This window comes from Ciona intestinalis, chromosome 4 (genome assembly GCF_000224145.3).
Source record: "Ciona intestinalis chromosome 4, KH, whole genome shotgun sequence".
Taxonomy (NCBI): domain Eukaryota; kingdom Metazoa; phylum Chordata; class Ascidiacea; order Phlebobranchia; family Cionidae; genus Ciona; species Ciona intestinalis.
In genome coordinates, this window is record NC_020169.2 from 3,772,708 (window position 1) to 3,789,541 (window position 16,834).

The window sequence follows — 16,834 nt, forward strand, 5'->3', positions numbered from 1 at the left end:
GTTATTTTAGGCACAAATTTACGTTCAATTTGTCTTACACGTAACAATGGGTTAGATTATTCGGTATTTCTATGGCTCTGGTTGAGTCTAAAACAGTATAGTTGATAGTTGGACGACTCCTGTTTATGACTATAAGTAGACAACCTGTGGTTTGGAGAAGTTGCTGCAGTATGTGGCACTAAGTTCTGAGTTTACTTTTAAAAGTACTTTTATGTATTTTATGATTTTTATTGTTGTTCTGCAACACATAATGCACTGTTCAAAACTATTGCACAATTCCTTTAACAATCTATATATCCACATGAAACCGTTTTTCACATCATCTGGTGTGATTGTTGCAACAATTCAGTAAAATAAGATTTTTCTTTATTGCTTACTTCCAAGGAATATTTACTGAAAAGTTTCTCAAGGTTTCCAAGAGTCATTTTTGATTTTAATGGATCATCATGCATTCCTAGTCGTAACTGCCTATAAATTTTAAAAAGTTTGTTTTTAGTCAAATCAGATTTTAATTCCTCCCAATTTAATAGACCAAATTATGGACATAGTATTTTTTTACATGTAATGTGATCCTGGTGTGGTGGGGCACTGACAGTAGTTATAACACAGGTCTTATGTTTCATACAACTGGAGTATACAATGTAGACAACCTATACGGAACCACAGGGTTGGAGGTTGGAGCAATTGCTGTTAAATCGCTACCCAGAGACACATTCGCCTACAATGATAGCAGCAACGAACCTTAAAGTCTCTGGGTTACAGGCACTTTTGCCACCACGTTGATACATAATGATTAGAATTATGTGAAGCTTGCATGCGGTTAAACAAAAACTTACATGCTCAATTTTTGCATTTGTGGAGTCAAATCTGCTCCCTCCATTTTTTCGTATACTCGTTTAATGAAAGCTAGTCGTCTGTTCTTTGTCATTTTAATAACATTTGCATATCTGCAACCAAAGTACAAAGTACTTGGTGGATGAGCAGCATGGTCAATGTTGCCTAAGAAAGTCAAAAACAAAAAATCATGAATAAACTAAATTTAAAATGCCTATCTTTTCCCCTTTTGTAAAAACACAGTTAATGCTGCATTTCTGTGCTTGCATTTAATATGCCATTTAGTTCTTACTCTATATACTTGATCTAGGTTCACAAGAACAAGTTTAAATACCCCTAAATAAAGCCACACGACCAAACTTTGGAGCAACAGCAGCAATTGTTTCGTAAACTTCACCACCAGGTCCAATATAACCAAGCACACCATCATCTTTCTTAATATCAACCCACGTTGTTTCAGCGTAATCATTTGGATTGAAATCTTCAGTTAGATATAGCAGCAGGGTCAGCTCTTCCTAAATAAAGATGTTTTTTTTTGGATTGATTAGAGGCAATAATATAATTTATTCAAATTTCCAAGCTTCGTTATATTATATCTAATGCTACATTGCTGGCAGTGTTACATAATTTGTACCTGATGTCTTTCTGAATCTGGATGAATTCTTGAATGGTCACCACTGCGAACATAATTCAGTGCTACATCATAGGGAAACCATTCCGTCTCATTTGTAACATGTTCTAAAAAGCCTAACATTCGCTTCCACATGTCAGTTTCTTGAAAATTGTCCACCTGAATTATGGAATAATTTACGCATTTTATTGTTATTTTTGAGTATTAAATTGGTAGATAATTTTTGACACTACAAAAGCCTCCTGAAATATTGGAAATTACGAAGTCTGTATTTCTGTCAACTCACATTTAATGGTTCCATCCATTGAATATTATCATGCCCTTCTTCAGGTGCTGGATCAAACGGGTTTAACTTAGCATTACATGCGATGATATGAGCTTTCCATTCATGCAATTCCTCAGTGGTGAACAATCCATCATACACATGTATTGGCCTTTAAAATTAAAATACAAGCAAGTGATTGTAGTATATTCAAATCACAGAATAAAGTAGTATAATATACTTAATGCACTAGTACAGGTTTAAAACCACTAGTGAATTCAAATGATTCTACCTGTTTTTACTTTTGTCGTAGTAACTCTTCTTGTGACATTTGTCATAATCAATCACACGCTCATTGTCTTTATTACTAAATCGGAATGAACCAAAGTCTTCTTTTACTTTTCCCATTGTTCTTGCCCCAGATGCTGGAGTAGAAATCTCTGGAAAGTATTACCCCGAAGAATTTTATTTGTAATTAGATGAAAAAGTGCAGCATGGTAAATTCTAAACTTCTGTATGGATTATATCCTTTATTATTTCCTTCCTTTCAATATAAGCCAACACTTCATATTTAATTGAATAAATTATGGTTACCATTCAGTGAATCACAAGCTTAGACAATTCGTGTAGTTAAAATCTCCATGTGATTTATCTTTACTGTTCTAGGAATTCCAAGTAAAGTATCTGTTACACTTTTTTAAAACAAGTTGTTTTATCTTGTTGGTATGAGGTATCAGATTAAAAGAATTTTAATTGCTGGAAAATAAACAAATAAAGATATGGTTTACCATCATTGTTTTCGAGATCAGTTGTCATAACAACATGCAGCTGCATCATATGTTGGAAAAAGTTAACGCTCGGTGCTCGGAACAAAACTGTGTGACACGCTGGCCACAAGGTGGCTCGAAAACCATGAGGATGAACAGTTTCAGTGACTTCAAGTCGAGATTCATTGCTCATGTTTGGATTCCTACTCATGGCGTAGAAGGAAAGCTGAAAAATCATGCAAACAAACAAGCATTGTAACTTTTCTTTAAAGTGAGATCTAGCAACATACTTTATACAGTTACCTTGGTTAAAACATTCAAAGTCCACAAAAAACTACTTATAAAGTTACCGTTTTATGTGATAAAGGCGTCCACTTACAACCGACTGGACATAAGTTTAGAACAGCTGCTCACTGAGCTTTGTATACCCCATGTCTACTAACTTTTTCTCATTTCCCTGAACAGTCCTGCACTTACCTGTCCATAGCTGTTTAATTTCCAGGAATCTTGCAGAAAGAATGTGAGAATATATCTATCTTTGCCACACAGCGAATGTTGTTGAGGTGGTACTGCATCTAATGATCGAAGATATTCAATAGTACCCGCCTGAAGCTTAACCTGAAGACAATGTACGTTTTTTAAGTAATATGTTAAGAATAGAAAAGGTGTTGTTTAATAAAACACTAAGAACTATTTTTATTAAAAATATAAATTTCCGATTATGTGTTATTGTAAAACTTACAGGCTTTTTCAAAAGCTTTTCAACCATTGGTAGGACTCTGTGCCAAGTTTTGGTTGAATTAAAGAAACTGATGTCAAGTTCTTTTAGCCAAGGTGCCGACCCGAAATTCCAAGATGCAGGATTGGCAGTTTTTGAATAGTTCTAAACAAGGTGTAAAATAATGTGTTGATTGTGTAATGGATCAGTACTATGAAAGTGGAGAAGTAATTATTGAAGTAAGCCTAAGAACAGCGGGAAGATTCATACCTGATGCACAAACGTGTAATCTTTATCACCTTGCGTCAGTATTTCTACAAAAGGATAAAAATCCTCCTGCAAAATAGCATTGTCAATAACCCATGCTTTCTTGCCATCTCCAATATTAAGTTCCCTTGTCATTTGCATTGATCCATGAGCATAAAAAGTCCTTTCCTCTTGTATATCTTCATCTTTGTCATCCTGGTCTTGGTCATCTTTAAGCATTACATACTGCAAAGATGGATGAATACTTCATACACTAACATTGTATTTATTTAGGCACCTGAGCCTAGCAACACTTCAGACCATACATATACATATAATTTTTTTTTCTACATTAGAAGACTTCATTACTTACTCGTCCTCCATATGCTTGCCTTAAATAAACCACCATGCAGAAAACAACAATCAAGATATCCAATTTCCGAGCCATTTCCAACATGTATACTCATCAACACAACTGTCAGCAAATGCAAGCTGCTTGGCTCTGGGATGGAATGAAGCTTAGACAGGAAGTGTCACTCAACACTGGAATAAAGCTTTACTGGTTCTATGCATTCCAAGCACGTTGGCAATTCTGGTTAAAGTGTGGTTCTTGTACTTCCTGCCAGCTGCTCAACTGTAATCTTTTGAACTTAAAAGCAACTATTTTATAGTCTGAATACATTGCAGCCACTATCAGCTTGACTAAGTTTTCTCATTCATTTAATACAATACAAAGCATGAACAATTCATGGTCGAACAAATTTATTGGCATTTCAGAAAACATTCATTAGGACAGTGAAATTTGTCAATGACAGCTGTTAATATTACAAAAAGGATATCTCAATACAGCAACATTATAATCTCTTGTGGCATAAACAACTAAACGCTTATTAAAACACAACATGGTCTTCATTATTTCTGTGACCACTCTTTGCACTATCAATAATATGTAAACTACAAACTCCGAACAGCGTTCTCAAAAACTTGTTGATGTGCTTCTGCAGCCTGTTTATCTCTCTTGGCTGTCACTTTTTGGAACAATTGCACCAGCTGGTCGGTCGTTATCTTTGATACTGTTGGATCATCTTGCATCCCCGCCATCAATTGCCTAGCAATAATATAACAAAAAATAAGCAAAATTATGAACAAACCACTTGGTAAATATAAAGTAAGGCAACGCATGTATACAGAGGTTTACAGCTTGCAATTTCATTTACCAACAAAAGTAAACTATCCTTTTTAAAGTCACACATCAAACAACATAAGTTTTACGTGTTGAGTCTCTTCATATGTTCATTCATCTCAACTCCCTCCATTCTCTCATACACTCTTTTAATGAATGCAAGTCTCTTATTAAGTCCAACTTTTACTGCAAATGAGTATCGACCACCAAGGAAATTTATACTTGGTGGATGGGCAGCATGTTCTATGTTATCTGCCATAGGAAACAGCAATAATTAACTTTTAAGTATTAATAAATTCTGTAAAATTTATGAAATTATTATCAAAGTGCTGGTAAATTGGACTAGTTAAATTGAATAGCCTATACGTTTATGTTTAGCACTTACTTTTAAACACAACAAGTCGACCAAATTTTGGAGCAACAGCAGCTATTGATTCGTAAACTTCACCACCTCGTCCAATATAACCAAGCACACCATCATCTTTCTTCATCACAACCCACGTTGTCTCTCCATATTCATTCGGAGTCAAACCCTCACTGAGGTATAGCAGAAGCGTAAACTCATCCTATAAAAGTTTCCAGTACTTACCAATACACAGACATCTTAATGACACTGCAATATGGATCTACATAAGTTTGTACAGCTCCAATGCATACATTACCAAGAACATCATTGTTGGATCTATTGGCAACACAAACTACTTACTTGGTGAAGTTCTGCATCCGGATGTATACGAGTATGATCAGCAGTTCTTACATAATTAAGTGCAACATCATATGGATACCAATCCGTTTTGTTGGAGATAAATTTTAAAACCCCTTGCAAACGTGGCCACATACCAGTTGAAATAAATCTATCCACCTAAAAATAAGTTTCTCATAAGTAACATATTCGTGTCTGTACATCGCCATGGTTAAGTGCTTTTAGAGCTGTAACTGTAGGATATCAGGTTTAATGCTTGATGTTTTTTACCACTGTGTTCTTGGGCAAGACACCTAACAGGCAGTGCCAAGGGGTCGATATCACACATACAGGTGTATGACATATAACACCCATAACAGGTATTGTGCCCCACAAGAAAATTATTAGTGCTATCCATTTATGTTTAAGTATAATGTTTTCATTACTACTCTTTATTGTAAATTGCAATTTATAAATAGGTTTGATAAACAACTTACATCCATTGCAGCCATCCACTGCACATTGTCATGACCTTCTGAAGGCTCAGAATCAAAACCATTTACCACGGCATTGTATTTCCAAATATGAGATCTCCAAGCTTTTAGCTCATCAACAGTAAACAAATCATCAAATATATGAATGGGTCTGCAGGGTAAATACAGTTAAAAACCGTTTTAATATTTAACGGATAATAAAAGGATTCAATCAACAAACAGTTAAGAGTTAACTTAGAAAAATACTTTAAATAGGCAATAAAGCCGAAACTTACCTAGTCTCCATTCCGTCATAAAAAGACCTATGCAAACATTGCTCGTAATTTATTTTACGTCCAGCATCTTCGTTTGTGAATTTGAAACTTCCAAACTGCTCGAGAAACTCAGATCTTGGCATTGCAATTGATGCAGGTGTAATAATTTCTGTTTTAACAAATTAGATTAAATTTTTATGTTTAACTTTTAAACATTCATTTTTGATGCACTTTATAACCAGTAAGCATTCGACTTACAGTTAACAAATATAATAATAGGCTGATAAAAATTTGTCTCAGAGGTTAAATTTACCACTTAAATGTTCATTACAGAAATATACTTTGTATACTTCGGTGTTATAAGGAATAAATAAGTAAAACAGTTTAAAAATGTTTTTTTTTTTTACTAATTAATATTAACTAAAGGCTGATACCACACCACAGTAAGTAATGTAGGAGGGTCAGCAGCTGTTGCCTATTGTGAATTTCCTGCCATTTCCTGGATGGCTTGAATGGAAAACCAAACCATGCTCTATCACGATTTGCTTCCTAACAGAAGCTGTACCATGTTTTAGTTTTTTTTGCTACAAAATTATGAAATAACAACCAAGGATCAAACTATTTGTTTTACAACTTCTACAATAACACAAACAATTTCTGCTGGCAAAATATTTATACATTGTAAATAATATAGCATACCTTCATTACTTTCCATATCAGTTGTCATGACAACATGCAACAGCATCAAATGTTGGAAAAAGTTAACGCTCGGTGCTCGGAACAAAACTGTGTGACATGCTGGCCACAAGGTGGCTCGAAAACCATGAGGATGAACAGTTTCAGTGACTTCAAGTCGAGATTCATTGCTCATGTTTGGATTCCTACTCATGGCGTAGAAGGAAAGCTAAAAAATCAGGCAAATTCAATTATCATACCAACTTGTCTAGTTGTCTCAATGTGGGACCCCTATAGGACCCATATCACAAAGAATATATTTACTTTGAAAACAACAACAACGTCTACACACAACATACTGATACAGTTATTACTCTAAAATGTAACATGCTTACTTGTCCATAGCTGTTCAGTTTGAAAATGTCTGTCAGGAAAAATGTAAGGACAAAGCGATTCTTCCCACAAAATTTACTCTGCTGTGGAGGTATTGCATCCAATGCTCTCAGTAAGTTAACCTCAACATAACTGATTTTCACCTAAAGCGTTAAAAATTAACTTTACAACATTTGTAGCCTTTATTGTGTACAATATATAGGTTAGAGTCTTATCTGCATATTGGTTATTAATCTTATGATCCATAGCTTAAACCAAAATCATGAAAATTAAAACTGTTTGATTGTTATGTTAGTTTATAAACAAAAATCACCTTTTTTTCAAGTGATTGTTCCACCATGGGTTTAATGTTGTTCCAAACCACAGTTTTTTCCATTACATCTTTTGAAAATTCAGAAACCCAAGGGGCACTTCCAAAATTCCAGTCTTTATTTTCTTTTGAATAGTTCTGTAAAAGTTTATAAATAATTGAATGTATACATTTTTAATCAAAAGCTCAGTAAAATAAGGTATATCTAAAATGTTCATGCAAAAATCGAATGTGTAACTCAGGATTTGTTTACCTGATGTGCAAATACAAAATCCGAGTCGTGAGATTTGACCAGCTCAGGTAATAGGGCATAGTCCTCATATCTTATTGCGTTGTCAATAACCCACGCTTTGTGGTTGTCTCCGATATCCAACACTCGGGTGATTTCCATCGCCGGTTGTTCATCTGTGGGTTTAAATACATGCCGTTCTTCGTCGCTGTCGGCATCTCTTGGATCTGCCTGGTCTTTTAAAGTGACGTACTGCAATAGTTCAATCGTTATAATCGTTCCATAAATGCTAAACTGTAATCTACATACCCGTCCGCATTTTACAACTTCTATGAAAACGACGAACACAACTGCCGACTGCACAAGTATGTTCATATTAAAACTTACTGCGACCCCCGTCTGAAAGAAGTATAGATATGTATTTCTTTTCGTTAAACACTTTCTTGCCTATATTTTAACTTTACACTGCAAAACCGCACAGCTTCCTTAATCTGCTTCTCGCAGTTTCCTAATCACGCATCCACACCACAGTTTGTGAGTTTCCTTGAATCTCTGGTCTACGCATCGCAAGTCACGTAGACGTTATTTACGCAAAGCATAAAACGGAAATTCATCCATAAACCATTATGGTGGAACCAAGAGAGTGCTATGGTGAGACGAATCGCACAACCAAATAATCGTCAATTTCCATTTAAAATGTAATTTTTTGTCATGAATGCCAAAATATCGAGTTGGTACACAACTAAATGTAACTCCTATCCTATTTGATTAACATCACAGACCGTGGCTGGTTCGTACTTTAAGCTACCAGCAGAATTAAACGATTCAACTCACATCCAAGTGTGCAGCATGCGTGATTGTAAAATCAACAAATGGAACAAATTTTTCAAATCAATAGTTTGTCAAATCTTCTGTTAAATAAGAGCTTTTTACCTGGGGTAGAAGTCGAATTACACAGCTACAGTAGTATTTCTATGAAATATTTGTTTATACCCGAACCAGTGTCGCGTGAAGTGCTGTTTTACGACGCTTAGAGGTAAAACTTGTTCGTGCTTGTGTAATGAATTCAAACCTTCCGCCAAATACTGCGAAACTGCAACTTGCGAACAGTTCTCAGGTCAACGTGTCAGATATTACCACCGTTGTCAACCAAATATTAAAGGTATGTCACTTCAACTTACCACAGTATAGTAGTTGATTTGCACAATTAGTGTTCACTGTTTATAATGTACGGATTGTTTTGAGCACCCTGTAATAGTTCTTTAGCTGGTGACCAGTAAAATATTTAGTCTTTGTTTTGCTGTATATTCTTTATTTGTAATAAGTTGGGCGTTTGGTCGCATGATAACTTTGAAAAGATCCAATGAACACAAGACCAAAACTTCACTTGTCACCTGTTAAAAGAAGACCAAAGCATCCTGGTTCCTGTGCTTAATTTTGGTGCATGTGCTGATACAACTTTTTGCTTATCTCAGGGCAGCAACAGTGCAGTTATCTTGGGTAAAGCACAACAGAACCTTGTGACCTCTGAAACCAATATAAACAGCAGTGTACAAACCTTTCACAAATTATCTGCTCTGGTTACACATCTGAACTACCAGCAAGAAGCTATTACAAAGAGCATCAAGCAAACAGAGTTGGTAACAGCTCAACTCGGTGGGATTACTCATTTGTTAGGCAACAGTAATTCTAATTGGTTAGTTTTTATATTAATTATAATGTATGTTAAAAGATAGTGAATTTATTGAATATATATTGATACTTTTTGTATTTACAACTCATTTTCTGTTTTTTTTCACAGATATGGTGCAGTGGTCCCGCACAGCAGTATTGCAACTTTATAGAACATTACTGCAGCGATCTCATACACTTAAATACACTGACAAAAATCATTACAAAGGAGTTATTCGGGCAGAGTTTGAAAAGTACAAAACTCTCACGGATCAAGAAGAGAAGCAACACCAACTTGACAAAGGCAATTTTTACTTAAAAAACGAGCGAGGAGAGTTGGTTTAAAATCACTGTTACAAACAATGTCAGCTTATAGACAGGCAATGTTGTCTGTTGCTCCTGAAAGACTTGAACAATTTTCATTGGCAATGAAACAAAATATTGGAGAGAAATCAAGAAAAAAAGAGAGAAAGGATTCTGATCGATCTGAGAGAAGTAGGAAGCGAAAAAAATCTTCTCCTCCATCTTCAAAACATAAAAAGGTTGACTTTCAAAGTTTATTAGTGTTTTTTTTTGTTAGAATTTTTAACCATATCTAATACAAATAATACTCAGGCCTTAATTTCCTAGGAATTCTTTCATTATTAAAATACATTTCTAGAAATCGGAACAATCGAGCAAATCCAAGAAACGACCAACAAGTGAAAAAGAGAGAGATAAAAGCAAGAAAAAACGGAGCAAAGAGAAAAAGAAGAAAGAGAAAAGTGAAGATGAAGAAGAACCACTAACTGGTATATATGAGAGTTTGTTTTCCTGTCAACATTAGATTATTAAGTCTTCCTTCAGGTGACTCTGATATTGAAGATAATGGTCTAGATTTGCAAAATGTTCTTCACCCTCTTGCTTACCATGTAAAAGACAGAAAAGCATTAATGGCTCAGGTTTTTAAAATAGTCAATGTTCCGAAGTTCACAGCAATGTTGCCGGATATATTAAAGGATATTCCCATTAACGAGTTACAAAAGCTTTGCTACAATAATCTTGAGGTAAGAAAACAACTTGTACAATAATTGTAGTTATGGTATAGCAGTATATTTAGTAGGTTGTGCATTTTGTTACTTTGTAAAAAGCTTGGCAAAAATATATAGCATTAATTCATGCATGTCTTCAGGTTATGTCCACAAAACGCATCCTGTGTGTATTATCAGGAGATTAGATGCATTCCTCATCTGGTACAGAATCCAGTGAAGATGAAAGGGAGGCAGAAGCTCAACCAAAACTTGAAACTAAATCAAAAGAATCCATTGTGCAGGTGACAGTTATTAAATTTCCTCACCATAATTTTTCTACCATGTATGTTATAATATCTCAAAATACAAAAGCTTGTAGAAAATACAACCACAAAGTTTCTTTAAAGTAAAAGATGACATTTGTCATTTACTCAGCTGACAAACTTAGGATCCAAAACTTTCCTAATAGCAGTTGGAAACTAAATTGTAATGTTTCAGACAAACTTTATTGATTCCACAACATCTTCTGGATGTGAAGTTCTCTCATTGCTTGCTGATGGATCAAAACGAGGTCAATCTCCTCCCGATCTTCTTGTTTCAACTTCTGCTCGCTCGCATGCGATAAGGGAGGATTCTTCAAGCTCTGAAGAATCAACCACTGTTGATGAAGAAGTGAAATTTGAGGTGGGTTGACAATATTTCATTTATTTTGGATGGTAATGCTCCAATTTTGGTACTAGTATAAATCCCAGGTCCCTTGCATGTGCTGTTGTTGGTGGTTGGTACACATGTTAAACTTAAAATGTTGGAGTATTATCATAGCGACATTTTTTTTAGAAAATTGTTACTGCATCAAGTTCTGCTCCAATCCCTCCAGCAGAAGATGAACTTGAAACTGTGGAGGATATTGTTGAAATTGAAGAGGAAGAAACAGAGTATCAGGTAACTATCCATGAGGCAAAGTATAACATTTTTGTGAATTTAAGATCTTAGAAAATACTGAAATGTGAATTCTAAAATGCAGTCATTACCTTGGTATAGCATTGTAGTATAAATGATTTTTGTTTCCTAACTTATGTACTCTTTTTATCCTCAGGACATGGTTGATGCATTGCTGGAGGAAGGTCTTCCACAACAGAATGCCCAGGAAGAGGTGGTGCAGGAAGAAAAACAACTTTCGCAACTTGAGATACTTGAACTACAACTACGTGCACGCGCAATTAAATCGTTAATGCGGAATGTACAGTCAAGCACAGACTAATTGAACTACAATCATGAATATTTGTTTTTAACGTAATTTTACCACAGTGTATTGCTTGTCATTGTGTATTATAACAGTTGATTTTCAAAGCAATTTCACTGCGAACAGTTCTAATGTGAAAATAAAAGTTTTTCAGAATTTGCTTTAATATTGGTTATTGTACACCAGCTAAAAGGTTTATTCACTTCTGCCTGTTTGTTCTGGATGTCCCTCACTGTGCTACACACCATTGATGTTGAGTATTCAATTCCCGATTGCTGTATGGATTATAGGAGGATATCGGCTGGGTCAAATTTCTCAGGAAGTCATTGTAGTCACTGCAAGCTTTCAAAGCAACATAACACCATTCATATGGAGTCTACTGTCTTTGCTAATATGTTATTTTGTTACTTACATACTTTTATTTTTTGCAGAATTTGCTTGATGTTTTGGAATTGTGAAACATTACAGAGTAATGAGTTATTTATTAAATCAAAGATTATCTGCAGGAATTGTGATATTTTTATGCTTAACTTCAGTCATCAGCAATCAACAGGTAGCAGATGTTGTTAACTAAGTACCTATTTAATACTTCACTGATATTTTGTTAATAGAATAAATTTGCCAAACTGCTGCAACGACCAATTATACAAGTAAAGAATGCAGAAGATGTCAGAACAGCTTATGATCCAAACCAGTTTGATTTTGAACCAATCAAGCAAGCTCCAATGCAAATATCAAAAGTATTGAACATTGGTGATGGTAATAAAGCTTGGGTGATTGATAATGCAGTTGCATTTAAAGATTTCATGCAGTTTAAGGAACATGTTCGAAGTGGTGACACAGACTTCACATTTGCACATCAAGTAATTGCAAAGACATTTTTTATGATGTATAGATAGTTTATATTTATTAATACCCGTACTTTTTTCTTTCTACCTGTAAAGCAGTGGTCATATTATAACATTTTTAGTTTTATTAATTTAAAAAAGAACATAAGTTTATTTTTAGAACTTTTCTAAACTGAACAACCAGAGTTGGAATGCACAAAGTGCTCCTTGGATCAGAGAAATGAATTTGACAACTTTTCGTGAAAGCAAAGTGTGGAAAAGGTTACAGCCATTTGTAGAAGAAATACTGGGAAAAAAGGTGCGAAACCATGCTTACTTAACACAGCAATGTACAGAGCTAGATTGCTACATTCTTAGCAAGTTTCATAGCAGTGTATTACAACTTAATTACATTTTTTGTTTAATGTTTTTGTATATACCTCTTAAGTTGATGCTCTTCTAACAGGTCAACTTGCAATATTCCGAAATAGATTTCATCAGATGTTTAGACCCAATGAAGCCAATGACAAGTCCCTTTTGTGGAGCCAACAAGTACATTCTCTCATTCTTTGTCACTGACACATTTAAACTAAATAGTTATGGACAAGTAAGATATATATTTTCAAAATAAAGAGTGAGGAGGGGATTTAAATCTTATTATATGAAAAAAATATCTGCTATAGTATGTATACCCATGTAACTTATCATAGCCTAAGACAAGCTTGGCATCAATAAATGTTAATGACCTGATTTTTCAGCTTTCTTTCTACGCCATGAGTAGAAATCCAAACATGAGCAATAATTCTCAACTTGAAGTCACTGAAACTGTTCATCCTCATGGTTTTCGAGCCACCTTGTGGCCAGCATGTCACACAGTTTTGTTCCGAGCACCGAGCGTTAACTTTTTCCAGCATCTGATGCTGTTGCATGTTGTCATGACAACTGATCTTAACAGTGATGAGGGTAATATAATAATAGCTGGATTCTTTTGATTTATTTTCCACTCACAAACTAGCAGTAACATTTTTATTATTTTTACTTTAGATGTTAACTTAACCACACTAAACGGTCAACTGCCGAAACAAATATTGACCTTGTAACAAAATACAGTGTTAATAACTATTTGCTAAGTTAACTGTATTTTTTGAAGATGCCTGATTTCCTTTACTTCTGCATTTAGTGGTAACTTCTCCAGCATCATTTGCAAGCAATAAAATTACTGCGATGCAAGAATTTGGAAACTTCAAATTCCTGAATGAAGACAGAAACAGGGTTATCGATTATGGAAAACACTTGACCAGAACTCTATATGATGGAACTAAAAACAGGTGACTAATGGGGTTTGTTAAATCTGATTTTTAATTTATTATAAATGTACTGACCTTTACTTTTATGGTTTCAGTATTGCATTTGCAAATAATTGTGAGCCGGGATAAAATTTTACTGATCTAACATAGTCTACAAAAAAGGTTGTACTGATGACATGAATGCTACATGTATCTTCTTATACTATTTCTTCCATTGTTTTAAAACAGTTATTATATTGCAGCTACCCACATATATTTGGGATGCATCACTTGTGTTAACAAATTCAAACAAACTATATTTTATTTATAATGCTATGCACTGATGCTGTGAATTTATCATCAGTGCAACTTCATTGATTAACATTATTTCACATCGAAAAGTGAAAGTTTATTCAAAGTTTTCTTTAGACCAATTTATATCTTCGATGATTTATTCACTTTGAATGAGTTGATACAATGGAGGTCACATCTTTGCAAAGCAAATGCTCATCTTAACGGATTTGATGCAGAACCATCTGAAAGCCATGATAATGTGCAATGGATGAAATCATTAAGTGTAGGTTTTCTGAGCCACTGTGTTTATAACTATTGCATATTAGCATATAACAGTATAGTGAGATGTTTTATGTTAAATATTTGTATAAATTTACACAGACCACAAAAACATACTGTTAACAATGCTGCAACTTTAATTATTGATATTTATTTCTGTAAAAGTATTTTGTTAAATTTTATTATGTGTTATCTAGCCAGAAAAGTTTCTAAGGACAAGCATGTGGCCAAGATTACAAAGTTTCATGAAGTATGTTGACAATTCAAGCAATTGGTTTCCCTATGATGTTGCATTAAACTATATCCGAGCTGCAGATCATACAAGGATTCATCCAGATGCAAGAAATAATGAGGTACCTTAAGATATCATTCAGTGTTTTATCACTCAAGGTTTAATATAGGCAGTAGAACATCACAAAATTGGATTTAAGTGGTCAAAAAGACATATTAGCATGAGTTACTACATACACAAAGTAATGTTTAACTTTTAAACAATGGCACACTACATCATGACACCAAATTACACAATGGTGAAATCCATAATATCCGTTAGTTACTAAATTTTATTCTTTTAAACATATAATGATCTTTAAATAATGCCGCTTTTTTGCACCTTTTCTTCCCAGGAAGAATTTACACTTCTGCTATACCTCAGTGAGGGTTTGACTCCGAATGAATATGGAGAGACAGCGTGGGTTGTGATGAAGAAAGATGATGGTGTGCTTGGTTATATTGGACGAGGTGGTGAAGTTTACGAAACAATAGCTGCTGTTGCTCCTAAGTTTGGACGATTGGTTGCCTTCAGAAGTAATTTCTTTTTTTTCTAAAATACCTATCTCTATAGTGGATGTGATTTGCGCGATATAACCAAAATAATAGTTAATTAAGGAGTCGGGTTTCTAAGATCAGATTTAGAAACTGTAAATCAATTCAGATAACAATAATTAATTTATTGCAAACTAGGTTTCTTACAGTTTTTCCCAACCTTTAAGATAACATAAGTATCTGCTGACATCCAGTCCTGAAGTACAGCTTGCAAGGTATAGTGAATGATTTCCGTATTTTTGTTTTTATCATTTTCTCCCCAGATAACATTGAACATTCTGCGCATCCTCCAAGCTCACTATACCTTGGTGGCAGGTTTTCATTTGCTGTTAAAGTTGCAAAAAATCGTCGCCTTGCTTACATAAAGCGATTGTATGAGTTAATGAGTGACTGGTCTGACCAGTTGAGTTCTCAAATGCAAATTTTAATGAGGTATTTGTTCATAATAAGATTTTTTATTGCAGTCAAAGATAATGTCTTGGTACTTGTCGAAGTTAAATGTCTTTTTTCTACTCTCTTAAATCATTTATAAAAGTATCAATCAAGTAATTAAAAGGCCAAACTTCAACCATGTTTACGTGTACCATATTCATCCAATTATAGAGATGCTGTAAGTAAAATTAATAGCTAAGATATAAATGCTTACATTGTCTTTTTTTTTTGAAAACACTTCTTAATTTATTAATCTTTAAAACATGTTGAATATAACATGTTTAAACATGTTTACCTAACAATCAGTTTTTTGTTGTATTTTGTTAATATACTTGTAAAAAAAGTAATTTATTGATTTCTGACTTTTTCCAGGCAACTAATGTATGGAAAACATGACAATCCATTAATTTCGAAACTTTCCGATGATTTTATAGAACAGTTGTTTCAAAAACTCACTAAAGAATCATCGGATATAGAGGAAGGTTATGTGGTTACTCAATTCTGATCATGGGTTCAAATCTTTATCAATTCCAAGCACTTTAGTTACTTTTTTGAGAAATCTGAAAATTGTATTTAAAGTTCACAAAACCAAAAGAAACATTTAATAAGTAATCAAGATTTTACCTATTTGGAAGTAGGAAGCTTGTAACACTAAATTCATTCTAAAAATCAGTATACAATTTAGACTACACATGATTGTTGCATTTCAAGGCAAAATTAGGTACAGACCATTAGACCTACAACTATTTTAAATTTTAGGAACGTAGGGTAATATCACACAATAACTGGCTACAGGTAAGTTTTTTAACAATGCATTTTATTATTTCTTTGTGTGGAGCTGCATATAATTACATACGCGGACACTCGAAATATCTCTGTGTTTATACCACCATGGAGAGTTTATATTGTATGTCTATTTGAACACTATTTTAGTGATCACTGGGTTGGAGCATGCCTCTAACCCAGAACTATTGGTTTTAAAGCTCGTCGCTGCTACCACTGTAGGCGTATATGTTCTTAGGCAAGACACTTTATAAAGCACTTACTCCAATCCAGTGGTCACTAGTAAGTTGTCTTAATTGTCATTCATACATAAACATAAAAATTCCCTTATAAAAACAATCACCGACAAAGTTACACTTAAAGTAGCTAGTATAAGCTCGCACGGGGTATGAAACCGATAATCCGTGTTATAACGACCGTCGTTTTCCGCCCAAGTGAGGTTAAATCAAGTTACATTTATTCATTCATCCACGTTGCGTACAAGGCCCCATATTATTACTTACATC

General features: G+C 34.3%; 4 protein-coding genes and 2 long non-coding RNA genes across 9 annotated transcripts in view; 2 read left to right on the forward strand and 4 right to left on the reverse strand.

The window, feature by feature from the left end:
- Window positions 1–190: 190 nt before the first annotated feature.
- LOC100178339 lies at window positions 191–4,106 on the reverse strand. 2 transcript variants are annotated; one of them, XM_002131878.5, is made up of 11 exons: window positions 3,832–4,106; window positions 3,483–3,704; window positions 3,237–3,377; window positions 2,972–3,112; window positions 2,516–2,720; window positions 2,020–2,167; window positions 1,752–1,899; window positions 1,469–1,624; window positions 1,169–1,349; window positions 837–999; window positions 191–468 (listed from the first exon to the last, which is right to left on the reverse strand). In XM_002131878.5, the coding sequence occupies exons 1-11, from the start codon at window positions 3,913–3,915 to the stop codon at window positions 315–317; spliced, it is 1,743 nt and encodes a 580-aa protein (XP_002131914.1). In that variant the 5' UTR covers window positions 3,916–4,106; the 3' UTR covers window positions 191–314. The 2 variants fall into 2 exon arrangements, 1 of the variants encoding a protein (XP_002131914.1); XR_003395817.1 differs by having other exon boundaries at window positions 445–468; window positions 1,285–1,349.
- A 97-nt stretch (window positions 4,107–4,203) lies between these two features.
- LOC100176023 lies at window positions 4,204–8,547 on the reverse strand. Its single transcript, XM_002131873.5, has 12 exons — window positions 8,513–8,547; window positions 7,988–8,077; window positions 7,703–7,930; window positions 7,453–7,587; window positions 7,142–7,282; window positions 6,771–6,975; window positions 6,093–6,240; window positions 5,821–5,968; window positions 5,348–5,503; window positions 5,027–5,207; window positions 4,731–4,893; window positions 4,204–4,566 (listed from the first exon to the last, which is right to left on the reverse strand). Exons 2-12 carry the CDS (start codon window positions 8,051–8,053, stop codon window positions 4,413–4,415), a joined length of 1,725 nt encoding a protein of 574 aa, XP_002131909.1. The 5' UTR covers window positions 8,054–8,077; window positions 8,513–8,547; the 3' UTR covers window positions 4,204–4,412.
- A 178-nt stretch (window positions 8,548–8,725) lies between these two features.
- LOC100181485 lies at window positions 8,726–11,768 on the forward strand. The gene is made up of 9 exons (XM_002131901.4): window positions 8,726–8,840; window positions 9,154–9,374; window positions 9,480–9,891; window positions 10,011–10,140; window positions 10,196–10,395; window positions 10,521–10,661; window positions 10,858–11,043; window positions 11,197–11,301; window positions 11,456–11,768. Exons 6-9 carry the CDS (start codon window positions 10,566–10,568, stop codon window positions 11,618–11,620), a joined length of 552 nt encoding a protein of 183 aa, XP_002131937.1. The 5' UTR covers window positions 8,726–8,840; window positions 9,154–9,374; window positions 9,480–9,891; window positions 10,011–10,140; window positions 10,196–10,395; window positions 10,521–10,565; the 3' UTR covers window positions 11,621–11,768.
- Window positions 11,769–12,018: 250 nt separating this feature from the next.
- Window positions 12,019–16,834, forward strand: part of LOC100183054 — a 5,439-nt gene continuing 623 nt past the window's right edge. Inside the window, exons 1-11 of one of the 3 annotated variants that reach the window (XM_009860031.3) lie at window positions 12,019–12,155; window positions 12,214–12,465; window positions 12,611–12,748; window positions 12,896–13,036; window positions 13,188–13,392; window positions 13,610–13,757; window positions 14,145–14,292; window positions 14,486–14,641; window positions 14,915–15,095; window positions 15,377–15,545; window positions 15,918–16,237. In XM_009860031.3, the coding sequence (XP_009858333.1) occupies window positions 12,075–12,155; window positions 12,214–12,465; window positions 12,611–12,748; window positions 12,896–13,036; window positions 13,188–13,392; window positions 13,610–13,757; window positions 14,145–14,292; window positions 14,486–14,641; window positions 14,915–15,095; window positions 15,377–15,545; window positions 15,918–16,050 (1,752 nt within the window). In that variant the 5' untranslated portion in view covers window positions 12,019–12,074 and the 3' untranslated portion in view covers window positions 16,051–16,237. Of the gene's footprint in view, window positions 12,156–12,213; window positions 12,466–12,610; window positions 12,749–12,895; window positions 13,037–13,187; window positions 13,393–13,609; window positions 13,758–14,144; window positions 14,293–14,485; window positions 14,642–14,914; window positions 15,096–15,376; window positions 15,546–15,917; window positions 16,238–16,834 lie in introns of those variants that run through there. The other 2 variants (XM_026834053.1, XM_018811597.2) reach the window with 2 other exon arrangements.
- LOC113474164 lies at window positions 12,462–13,260 on the reverse strand. Its single transcript, XR_003395819.1, has 3 exons — window positions 13,176–13,260; window positions 12,870–13,018; window positions 12,462–12,538 (listed from the first exon to the last, which is right to left on the reverse strand). It is a non-coding gene; the product is annotated as an uncharacterized LOC113474164 (long non-coding RNA).
- Window positions 14,013–16,098, reverse strand: LOC113474163. The gene is made up of 4 exons (XR_003395818.1): window positions 16,002–16,098; window positions 15,274–15,439; window positions 14,902–15,065; window positions 14,013–14,251 (listed from the first exon to the last, which is right to left on the reverse strand). It is a non-coding gene; the product is annotated as an uncharacterized LOC113474163 (long non-coding RNA).

Coding starts and splice junctions, on each gene's coding strand:
- LOC100178339 (XM_002131878.5), bottom strand. CDS start 3,915: ATGTTGGAAATGGCTCGGAAATTGGATATCTTGATTGTTGTTTTCTGC. Junction 1,900..2,019: donor TACGACAAAAGTAAAAACAG/GTAGAATCATTT, acceptor TTAATTTTAAAG/GCCAATACATGTGTATGATG. Junction 1,350..1,468: donor CAGATTCAGAAAGACATCAG/GTACAAATTATG, acceptor ATCTTTATTTAG/GAAGAGCTGACCCTGCTGCT.
- LOC100181485 (XM_002131901.4), top strand. CDS start 10,566: ATGCATTCCTCATCTGGTACAGAATCCAGTGAAGATGAAAGGGAGGCA. Junction 10,662..10,857: donor CAAAAGAATCCATTGTGCAG/GTGACAGTTATT, acceptor GTAATGTTTCAG/ACAAACTTTATTGATTCCAC. Junction 11,302..11,455: donor AGGAAGAAACAGAGTATCAG/GTAACTATCCAT, acceptor TTTTATCCTCAG/GACATGGTTGATGCATTGCT.
- LOC100176023 (XM_002131873.5), bottom strand. CDS start 8,053: ATGAACATACTTGTGCAGTCGGCAGTTGTGTTCGTCGTTTTCATAGAA. Junction 7,588..7,702: donor ATTTTGTATTTGCACATCAG/GTAAACAAATCC, acceptor AAACTTTTACAG/AACTATTCAAAAGAAAATAA. Junction 5,208..5,347: donor CGGATGCAGAACTTCACCAA/GTAAGTAGTTTG, acceptor AAACTTTTATAG/GATGAGTTTACGCTTCTGCT.